Source organism: Panthera pardus, unplaced genomic scaffold, assembly GCF_024362965.1.
Source record: "Panthera pardus isolate Hobbes unplaced genomic scaffold, ASM2436296v1 HiC_scaffold_24, whole genome shotgun sequence".
Taxonomy (NCBI): domain Eukaryota; kingdom Metazoa; phylum Chordata; class Mammalia; order Carnivora; family Felidae; genus Panthera; species Panthera pardus.
In genome coordinates, this window is record NW_026526810.1 from 138,180,476 (window position 1) to 138,191,510 (window position 11,035).

Consider the following 11,035-nt stretch of genomic DNA (forward strand, 5'->3'; position numbering starts at 1 on the left):
AGGTTTATTGGTTATAAAACACATACACTCTATTTTCCACGAGGCAAAAGTACTTTCAAAATCGGAAGGCAACAGCAACCCGTGGGATGTCGCATCCCACCACTGGCTCCTCCAAGGGCGCTGCCCTTGCTCCTGCCGGGGGGACTGGGAGAGAGGACGGGTGCTGAACCAGAAGCCCGTCTGCTCAGCAAGGTGGAAACGCTCCACCTCATATTTAACACATATTTAACACAAGCGAAACAGGTAACCCAGCCGAAAAAGATCCACTCAAGGATTATGCTGTGGCACGACGAAGCAGATAATAAACACACTTCCATCTTGTTTGTTGGATAATTGTTTAATAAAGTGATGTATACACGACTGATACTAAAGAATGGTCCTACGCATGAGAGAAAACAAACCTTTTTGGCTAAGGGCTGGGTAAGGAAGAAAAAGCATGAGGAACAGCAACGGGGCAGGGGTGGGACGGGGTGAGCGCAGTCTTACTTGTAAACTAGTGAAAACAATACAGAAGGTCTGGGCGCTCCCCGTGGCCAGGGCAGGTTCAGGGGTGCACACACGGTACACCAGAGCCCACTTAAGTGGCACCGCCCCACCAACCCCACCATCAACTGCCCTCGGGACTGAGAAGCCACACTGGCAGGAGTCCAGACTTCCTTAGTTCTGGACTTAACGTGACTTAACCTTACGGTTCTGTCCCAGCACTTGTGTCACCTGGCACGCGGCAGACTCCGTGCACACCAGTGTGGCTAGTGTTGACCTTAAAATAAACGTCGGTTATTTTACCAGCAAACTAGGTTTATTCAGGAATAACAGAATTGTGACCTGGGAGAAACACGCTATGGGAGAACCACAGGCAAGCCCAAGCAACCAACGGGAGGAACGTCACTTACGGACAAAGGAGGGAGCCGGGAGGGCTGCTCTGAACCAAAGTCCACTGGAGAGAAGCGGGGTCCAGGGTGACGAGGGCTTCTCTCCGGCTGAGTGGTCGCGGGCCGTCGGCTTCTGGTGGGAGAGCAAATGTGCATCTTTTCCCGTGGGGGCTGGCACTGACTCCTTCCCGTTCAGGGGTCTCCTGTAGGGTCTGTGACCGGCAATTCTCGACGTCCGCAGGTGCGGCGCGGAAGCCCCCTTCTGGCCTCCTGACTCCCTTTGAGCGAGGTTCCCCTTGTTTAATGTTCACACCGTGGGGGGACTCTCGACAGCGGCGGGACACAGGGAAAGCCCGGTCGCGCTGGGAGCACCGCACGGGAGGGGCCGCGAGGGTCGGATCCTCTGAAGGCACCACCTGAGACCCCGCCCCAAGATCTCCGGTGGACAGGATGGGCCCTTCTCCAACACTTACATATAAATAGGCATAAATAAACCCCCCAGAATCCGCATGTGATTCTAACGAAGACACAGCCGGCGCAGCGGAGCCGGTAAGGACACTGGAGACCAAGAGGCACTGCTCCGCCCGACGAGCACGCGGAGAAGGTTCGCACCGACGTGAAGTGGAAATTCATGACACACGTGCGCTACACGGAGCCGCCCGAAGTTCCACCCGAAACAAAGTCCTTATCTAAACCTTAAACAATGAAATACACCAACTGCAACTGTTCAGGTTGTAAGTTCCTAATGTAGCAGCAGAAAATGTTTATAGGAAAAATATACTTTGAATAGCTGACAAAATCTAAAAAGATAAAAGTATAAAACGTTTAAAAAATAGATCTTAAGACAAAATATTGCCCCAAACATATAAAACTTAATTTAAAAAACGTCACCTATCTCAAATTACACCAGGCTGGACACCGAGCCCGGAACGGGCCCTGCACAGAGCTGTGGCGGGGGACGGAGGGCAGAGGGGCCGGCACCCGGGGCGCCGGCGGGCGTCAGGCCGGCTCGGATGGCTAGCCCGAAGGAAACCACCCAGCCCGCTGGAGGAGGACAGAGGGCACAGGGCAACGGGATGCTGTTCTGGAACGTTCTCCCCGTCGCAGACACACCAGGGGCCGAGCCCGCAGACGCCCAGGCCACGCGCTCCGGAGGCCGCAGGGGCCCCTCCGCCACGAGTCCCACCGGGGCCCGGCTGCCCTCTCAGGTCTCCACCAGGATCTCCACCGCGTGCTCCAGCTCCCCCAGATCCGACCTGCAGGTGGAACTGGGGGGCGCGGCGGCCGCGGGGGCGAAGGCCGGGAGCCCGGGGCCGGAGGGGGCGCCGCCCACCATGCCGGTCAGCACCGCGTCCAGGTCGTAGTAGGAGCTGTCCACGTCCGAAAACAGCTCTTCCACGGACCCGGGGGTTTTATTCTCCAGCGTCTCAAATATGTGATCCAGCGACTTCTGAAAGCCCCCTCTGCCCTCCCGGGAGCCGTCCAGTCCCCAGGGGCTGCTCTGCGGGCGCCTCGGGGCCTGTCCCGGGGCCGGGTCTGGCAGGGGGCCGTCTCCCTCGCCCTCCTGCTCCCGCCCCGAGCGGCACAGGATCTCCGTGGAGACGAGGCGGTCCAGGGGCGCCCGCCCTGCGGCCTGGGGCGCCACCACCCGCCAGGTCCCGTCCTGGGTCATCTCTTCCTGGATCTGCCGGACCGTGTTGGCTATGAGGACCGAGCGGCAGAGGTTGGGCTCGACCAGCATGTGGCACAGCTGGAGCTTGACGAGGGACATGTCCAAGAGCGACTGCCGCTGCAGGGTGTAGGAGGGCGCGGCCGGAACGCCCGCCACGCCCCCGTCCGCGTCCTCCGCGTCCTCGGCGCTCTTCCTCTTCAACCCTCGTGCGAACATCCTGCCCTGCGGAGAGCGAGGCGGGCCCCGATTAGCACGTTCCAGTCCCCCCCAGACACCCCCCGCCCCGACTCAGTCTGCAGTCGTCAAAGGTGGGGGTTCGGGCGGGGGCTGCCGCGGCCACCCCTTCCCCCCTCCGTGAGCGTCCTTAGGTACCTGCAGCACGGCCACGCCCGGCACCCTCTTTAAACGGCCAGAAGGTGCACCTCCAGATCATTTCTCCCCGAGGGCCTGCGTGTCTACAATTACTCCCAAATAAAAAGCCTAAAACACTAAGTAACCCTAGCTTATCGCCCCCCCCAGACTACTTTTCCCAGAACAGCAAACAGGTCGGACTTACCCACAGTCTCTGAAACTCTCTACCATTTCCACCACAGCACCTGGCTCACACTGACTTGAATCAGCGGTTTGTAAACCAGTGAATTGAAGCGTTTACCACCAAAACACATGAAAGAGGTTTCACTCACTGCTGGTGGGACAGGATTCAAGGTTTTTGTTGTGGCGGCAAATACAACTTTTACACAAGTTTTTTCTCTCATCACTTTTGTAAAAGTCACTTACTTAGAATTGATGAGTACACTGAGAATCAATGTAAGATTAGGTCAAACTACAAGATAACCTGTGAGGGGGCGGGAGGATTAAGTGTCCAGGGTTCCTCTGTGGCAAACCACTGTATCTCTTCGGCTTTTTTTTCTTCGAAAGAGAGGAGTGGGAGCAGGGGAGGGGGCAGAGAGAGAGAGGGGGAGACAGAGAATCGCAAGCAGGCTCTGTGGGGGCGAAGTGGGGCTCGAACTCACAAACCGCGAGATCGTGACCTGAGCCGAAATCAAGAGTCGGATGCTTAACCAAGCGAGCCAGCCAGGTGCCCCCGCCCCCCACGTTTAACTTTTAGTTCTCTTTTCAACCAACTCTAAAATCCCAAACCTGCATGACAACCGATTTGATTCAGGGCCCAACAAAACTCACTCAAGTGGCCCGAGTTACCACCAGGACTCTGGGCTGCCTCTCCTGCTGGCCCTGCACGGCAAGGGTGAGCACCACCACGGGGGCAGCCGGGAGCAGAGACCCACAGCTGGCAGAGCTCAAGGCGCCACATCGAGCACCGGGCTCCCTGGGGGCCCACCTCCCTCTCCTCAGGGGTCCTCTGCAAGCCCGAGAGATGAGTTTGTGAGCTGTCGGTCCAGCAGGGGCCTCTCACGCCCAGGCTGGACTCGGGGCCAGCCTCGCCGGGACGGTCAACAGCGGCCGCAGACCGTGCTAGACACACATCACAGCAGGAACCGCCCAGAGAGAGCCCTTATTCATACCTGCTCCGAAAGACCGTATGTTGAGGACGGTCGCTAATCCATCCAGGACCCCAACCCTTCCCTGTAGCAACCAGCTGAGAAAACAAAGACAAACTCACTAAAACGGAGAGGCTGGAAGGGGGAGCCAGGACCACTCACTGTCCGATCCCAGGAAGAATCACCACTTACAGGCCCTGCAGGGAAATAAGCCCACTGCCTCCCCCACAAGGACCTGAGCACCCGTGCCACTCAGGCAATGAGAAAGTCACCACCCTGAACTCCCGCTTTTCTCCTCCTTCTCCTTTCCTCCAAACTACCTCCTTACTCTCCTTTGTTGGATTTGCCTATGGCTTTGAAAAAGCTTGCTTGTCCTGTTAACTTTAAAAATAAAACTTCCAGGACACCTGGGTGGCTCAACTAGTTAAGGGTCTCTCTTTTTTAATGTTTACTTATTTTTGAGAGAGCGTGCGTGAGCGGGGGAGAGGCAAAGAGAGAGGGAGACACAGAATCCGAAGCAGGCTGCAGGCTCTGAGTTGTCAGCACAGAGCCTGACGCGAGGCTCAAACCCACCAACCGTGAGATCACGACCAGAACCGACGTCAGATGCCCAACCGACTAAGCCACCCAGGCGTCCCAAAGGCCTGACTCTTGATCTTGGCTCCGCTCGTGAGATTGAGCCCCCAAGTCAGGCTCTGTGCTGGGCATGTAGCCTAATAGTCCCTCTCTCTCTGCCCTTCTCTTGCTTGCACACGCTTTCTCAAAACAAAACAAACAAACAAAAAACAAACAAAAAAAAAAAACCTGCCAGTTATTTCACCAGCAAAAGATGGGCGTATTTGGGAATAACAAAATTTCAGTTGGTATTTTTTTTTTAATGGGGGGGGGGGGAGAGGTTAGGGAATGGGGCTATTGTAAAAAAAGTCTATTGGAATAAACTGGGAATTCGAAGTATAGAGGCCTCTCATTGGCTGAGCTGTGACCATCTCTCATTGGCTGAGCTGGGACGGCCTCTCATTGGCTGGGCTGCAACCATCTCTCATTGGCTGGGCAGTTGCTGGGGAAGGAGGAAACCTTCTTTTCTCCTGCTGGGACACTAACAGGTAGTACCGGTGTGCAAGGGGCATCTCTTCCTGTTGGGTCTGCAGTGGCAATGAGTGTGAGAGCTCCCCTGCCCACCCCCGGATGCCATTTGAAACGGCGCTTCCTTCTACTATTTTTCACACCTGGAACTGCTATTCTGTCATTCCCAAATACACCCATTTTTGCTGGTAAAATAACTGACTTATTTTTAAGGCTAACACAGCCCAGGAAGTCAGACTTCTATCTCCAGTGACAGGCCAGGAAGCCGATGACTTCTGTCACAGTCGCCCCAAGGAAAGGACTTCAAAAACTGAGGGCTTCCCTAATACTTGTCCCCACTTCCTAGAAACGCCAAACGTGCTCCCCATAAAACCACCAGGGCTCCTTGCTCCCCCAGCCTGCAGGCCCACCGGGCCCCGGAACCCTGTTCCAGGAGGCAGTGCTGCCACTCGGCCGTCTGTAGCCAAGTGCAGCTACCCGAGTAGCCGCAAGCCAGGCAGTGACCCACTCCCTGGCTGCAACTGCGTCCAGTAAACAGCTTTTGCTCTTCTCACATGGGTGCCTCCATTTGTCTCCGCAGCTCACTGTCTATAGTTGAGAAGAGTATCAGAAAGTACAAGACAGGGGGCCTGGGCAGCTCAGTCAGTTAAGAGTCCGACTTTGGCTCAGGTCATGATCTCACCGTCTGTGGGTCAAGCCCCGCATCTGGCCGTGTGCTGACAGCTCGGAGCCTGGAGCCTGCTTTGGATGCCGTGTCCCTCTCTCTGCCCCTCCCCTGCTCATGCTCTCTCTCAAAAATAAACAAACGTTAAAAAAAAAAAAAAGAAGAAAGTAGAAGACAAAAACCACCCCGGCCCCGCCCCTCTGAACCAGTTATCACGCAGGTTCTTAGCATCGTCCTAAGCACAGTCTTCTCTGTGCATCTGAGAGCTCGTTGCGAGTTCTGCTTTCCTGCTGGTCACATTTTCCACGTCGTGTAAAGGTTCACCATCACTCCGACGGCCGTGCGTCGCTATGAAGAACAGAGCCTTGTTCCCTGACATTCACACTGCTCACAGTCCTCTCGGTCACAGTGATGCTGGGCTCTAACCCTGGATGTTGGTATTTGTAGCACTTGATTCCGGAGTTTCTACGAGGGCTTAAAAAGGGAGGGGCAGTTGTAAAGCTCATGATGGACGTTATCAAGCCGCTCTCTGGGAAGGCTGAGTCAGTTCACCCTCCACCAGGTTTTTCCGTATGGTTCTTTCACAATCGCTGGAAGCTCCCCTTCACCTTGCCCATTATTCCAGCTCCTCCTCCGTGCCTCTGCCATTACCCTGTGTCACCACCCCAGACGTAAACATTATTTTCAGATTCAAAATAAGCAAGTCGAATGGGTAAACTGTGGGGTCTCTGACAACAGAACGCTCCCCAGCAACAGAATCCACACTCGTCTATGCAACAGCAAGGATGGGCCTCAAACGCTATGCCCAATCACAAAGCAAGACCAAAGAAACAGGTACCATACGACTCCATTCATATGAACTTCTGGAAAAGGGAAAGCTAACCTAGGTGCAAACTAGCAGAGGGGCTGCCAGTGGAGGAGATGGGATCATCCAGAACCCTCCAGGACGACGGAAATGCACCCTATCCAGACAGGAGAATGGCATTCGTCAGATTCACTGAGCAGTGCAAGTAATAACTGTTCATTTCACCGTATTAAGCGATGGCTTGATAAAGAAAAACACGTAAACGAGTTGACGGGGGCAGGCTACGTTAATGTGAATCCAAACCATTTTAGACACTGCCTCCCGTGTATCACTAAGTGCCTGGATCAGCATGCCAGGACCAGTATGTGCTCAGAGTCACTCGAATTATTGGCTTCAAACGGGCCAAATCCTGAGCAACTGTTAGGTTTTGTTATACTCCGTACAAGAAAATGCTGGCAGACTTGCGACTTGAGAAGGACTTCGAGGGCAGCACATGCAATCGCAAGAGCCACCGGGCTGCCACCAGAGCCTGTGTCAGGGTGATGCGTCAGGCCGAGCCCAGAAGGTGGCCGGTGAGACTCACCCTCCTACGTGTGGTTCTGGGACACAGCACACAATATGGTCCTGAAGGCAGTGGAGGTGAGCACACAGATCCCCCGGCTGGACTGGTCCAAGCCCAGCTTCTTGGGCAGCCCATGACTATGGCCTGGGGCGCCTGACCCTTTGAACACAGGACACGAGACCCCAGACTTCCCAGGCTGTCCTAACTGCAGAGCCTGACTCACCATTAAGTTCTGAACAAGAAAGTACAGTAAAACCTTGGACCGCGAGTAACTTGTTCTGCAAGACCAGTAAACATTTTGAATAAATTTTAACTTGACACACGAGCGGCGTCCTGCGATATGAGCAGTACGTGCTGCCAGATGTCACATGATCACAACTAGCCAATAGTTCTCTCTCTCTCTCGCTCACTCGCTGTGGGACTGTGGGTGATCATCTCCCATGCTCAGACGCTCGGTCTCAGGCCGCGGTGTTTGGAAGAAATCAGTGATTTTTCAGGACGTTGGAAGGTGCCCACAACTGGCACTTGTGTATTTTTGTCACTTCGAAGCGCCTCTGGACCGCCCTTTGCTTTTCCATCCAAGAGGGAGCTCGGGAATGCTTTGCTTCATTCTAGGTCATCGGACAGGTTCCTTGTTGAAGTTGCGCGAAAGGAAAGATTCCATGGAGCCAACAGAGAGCAGGGATTCCGTCAGTGATAAAAGTCATCCTACACAGCAACCCTCCTCTCTTGTGCCCCTCACACCAGCCAGGAGGGTTTTCAAAGGTTAATTTAGCTTTGTAATCTGCGTTTTCTTATGTCGTATTACAGCACCGTAACCATTTTTATATGAATATATTTGGGTTGTACGACGAGTCATCTGAGTTTCCGGTATTTCTTATGGGGAAATTCGCTTTGCGATGCAGGCGCTTTGGATAACAAGCATGTTTCCAGAACAAACCTCCGTATTACACACCTCCGTCCACTCCAGATAGCCAGAACGTCTTGCTGAGTCACACCCCACCAACTCCTCAGGGTCGATGGTGTTTTGCTCAAACCCTCCTGAGCCATGGACAAGCAGGCCAGCGGTGTCAACCCCGCGGTCAAGGCACAGCAGCCTCCAGAACAAGGGGTGACCAACAGAAAAAAACTGAAGAAGACACACTGAGTGGTTCCGTGTGGCAGGGGGAGCCAGGGAGGGGTGCTGTGTCCGCCCAATCAGGGCCCCCTCCCCAAGGCAAAGGGGAGCCTGGCCTGGTGGACCCCTCACCCTTCCTGGCCACTGGCCTCTCCTGCAGCTGCTCTCACAACGTGTGGCCAGCAGTCTCGAGGCCGGTGGAAAATGCAGATCCCCAGACTCCGAGCAGAAGAGCTGGGGCAGCAGGGGACAGACTCCGCTCAGACCTGACCCTTCACCACGACCTTCAGCCCGTGGCACACAGGTTTTTCAGGCAGACCAACATGGACTCTCGGTTTCCGGCACACGATCAGACTGTCTTTGAAATACCTCAGCAGAGGAAAATGGGACGACAGAGCAAGCGTGGCAAGGTCTTGAGAAGCGCTGCTCGGGAGTCCAGCTGTGGCTGCATCATCACCGTCTGAGACTCTCCTTCGGCAATTACTAACAAGTGAATTTCGGGGACTTCTGCGACTTGGAATGATACACAGGTTCCCTCTACATGGAATATGTCCCACTAGCAAGCTGAAAAAAAAACTTCCCAGCCCTCTTCCCAGGATAAAACCTGCCATTCTACCTAGAAGAAAGTCATAACTGACTTTCTATTCTGAACTTCAACTTCAATTGTAAAACGTGCCAAAACTTGAAAATAAAGAGTAGTTATATACAGGAAGTTTATAAGACATCAAACTTAATTTTGTAAACAGGCAATTTCTTTCTTGTTTTAAAACAACAGTTAGCTCGGTCCTGCTGTCCTGTGCATGCGACATAAAGGCCACCAGAGGAGGAAACAGTTGGGAAACCCTGGATTTGGACCAGCTCATCTGCTGGCAAACTGTGGTTACCTGGTAAGCTCTTTTCCTGGCGATCCTATTTTGCAGACAACAGGCTTTCAGGGAGGTGGACTCAAGCTTGCCTCTGACTAGTGGAAGAGTTTCTGATCCCTTTCCTAGTCCCAGCACCACCAGCTCCCACACACCTGAGTGCCACCGCAGGCAGCCACAAGGAGCCGACTGAGAAGTTTCCCAACCGGGGTCTGGGAACCCTCCTCTTCCCACATCCCACCCCGCCCTTCCCCGATGCCCGCCTCCACCGCCCACGCAGCTAGAGCTGAACAGCACAGGGGGCAGGCGCCATCAGCACCCTGAAACTCCCCTGCCAGTTTAAAGAGAAGCTGGGTCTGCTACAGAACGGGGGACAGAAGCCATTGCGAAATATCCCCGACGTTCCTTTTTCAAGCAAGTCAAACCCAGAAACAAAGGAAAAGAAGTGAAAGTGGACCCTCCCGGGCCGCGGCGGACCTCGATACCCTCCAGGGCTCCAGAGCGTGGTGCCCCGGGCTGGGCCATTCTGGAAGGGCATCAGATTACTAGCGGAACCCGTGCTGCCCAGAGGACTTTGGATGAGGCACCAGCACTGCGCGGCCAGCCACCCACTCACTCCGTGAGGAAGGCGGGCTAGGAGGAAACCCAGGAGCGCGGGCATCCCGCACCACCGGGGAAGGGGCGAAAGATGAGCACGGACGAGAGCGAGGAGGGGAGCGCGGGGACTCTGATCAGGGCTGGAAACTCAAGTCGGCCGGGCTCCCCGCGCGGACCCTTCCCAAGTCCAAGACAGGAAGGCAGTGGGGGCTGCCCTCGGAGGCCGCACCGCCCCAGCGGCCCCGCCGACCCCGCTTCGCGCTTCCCCTCTTAAAAAGCCCGCAGCGTGATGAGAGCCGGGGGTGGGGGGGGGGGGCGCAGGCAGTACTTTCGGACGCCAGTAGCGCAGGGCAGCCGGCACGAGGGGGGATTCCCAGGTGGCGGACGGCCCTCCGGGCGGACGGGCGGGGGGAGCCGGCGGCCCGCGTCGCGCCCCCTCCCCGCCCCCGCGACCCCGGCCTCCCCCCGGGGGCCCGCAGCCCCCACCCCGGGCGCCCAGGCCCGCCCGCCGCCGCACAAAGCCCGCCGCCCGCGCCGAGACGCTCACCTGGCCGCCGCCTTCCGCGCCCGCGCCCGCCGCCGAGGGAGGGGCGGGGCCGGCGGGGCGGGGCCGGGCGGGGCCTCTCCGCGCCCACAAAGGGTCGCCATGGCGCCGGCCGCCCCGCCCGCCGATTGGCCGAGTGCGGGGGCGGGGCCTCCTGTTCAAACCGCGGGCGGGGCCCGGCGCGCGAGTTCCCGCGCGGCCGCGTTGGCCGTTGGGGGGCCCGCGTCCTGGCCGCCCCGCCCCCGTCCGCTCCCAGGTCTCCGCGCGCGGCCCCGGCGCGCCGGCGCAGGGCCTTCGGGGCGGGGCGTGGCGGGAGAAGACTGGGACTGGAGGGGAGGGTGAGGGGACTGGGAGCAGTGGGCCTGAGAGGGGGGGACGGGAGCGTTGGGTGGGAGGAGTCAGAGCCGTGGGCTGGAAGGGGAGGGGAGGAGAGGGTGGGGGGAGTCAGAGCTGTGGGAGGAGGGGGGAGCAGCAAGGGGCAGCAGCTCCCCTTCCCCCCTCCCCCCCCCCCCCCCCCCGCCCCCAGCCCCCAGCCCAGGTCACTGTAGGAACTTCCCCGGTTTCACGTAAGAAGTGAAACCATGAAAGTCCAAAGCAGGGGAGGTTTTTAAAAAATTTTCTCAGGGGAAAAGGTAAATAGAGGAGCAAATCCTGACTGTTAATTCAACCAACATTGCTCTTGTGCAGGCCAGGGCTGCAGTTACAGGGAGTAAAAGCCCTTCTGGGTCTGCTGTGTCACGTGATGGGGGGGTGGCTG

General features: G+C 56.7%; 1 protein-coding gene across 2 annotated transcripts; it reads right to left on the minus strand.

Annotated features, from left to right (window-relative positions):
* Window positions 1–318: 318 nt before the first annotated feature.
* CDCA4 (cell division cycle associated 4) lies at window positions 319–10,489 on the minus strand. 2 transcript variants are annotated; one of them, XM_053889908.1, is made up of 2 exons: window positions 10,282–10,489; window positions 319–2,766 (listed from the first exon to the last, which is right to left on the minus strand). In XM_053889908.1, the coding sequence occupies exon 2, from the start codon at window positions 2,758–2,760 to the stop codon at window positions 2,077–2,079; it is 684 nt and encodes a 227-aa protein (XP_053745883.1). In that variant the 5' UTR covers window positions 2,761–2,766; window positions 10,282–10,489; the 3' UTR covers window positions 319–2,076. The 2 variants fall into 2 exon arrangements, with proteins under 2 accessions (XP_053745883.1, XP_019289700.1); XM_019434155.2 differs by lacking the exon at window positions 10,282–10,489 and adding an exon at window positions 4,068–5,905.
* Between the last annotated feature and the right edge of the window lie 546 nt (window positions 10,490–11,035).

What these genes read in the sequence shown, in the direction of transcription:
- CDCA4 (XM_053889908.1), bottom strand. Translation starts at nt 2,760, where the DNA reads ATGTTCGCACGAGGGTTGAAGAGGAAGAGCGCCGAGGACGCGGAGGAC.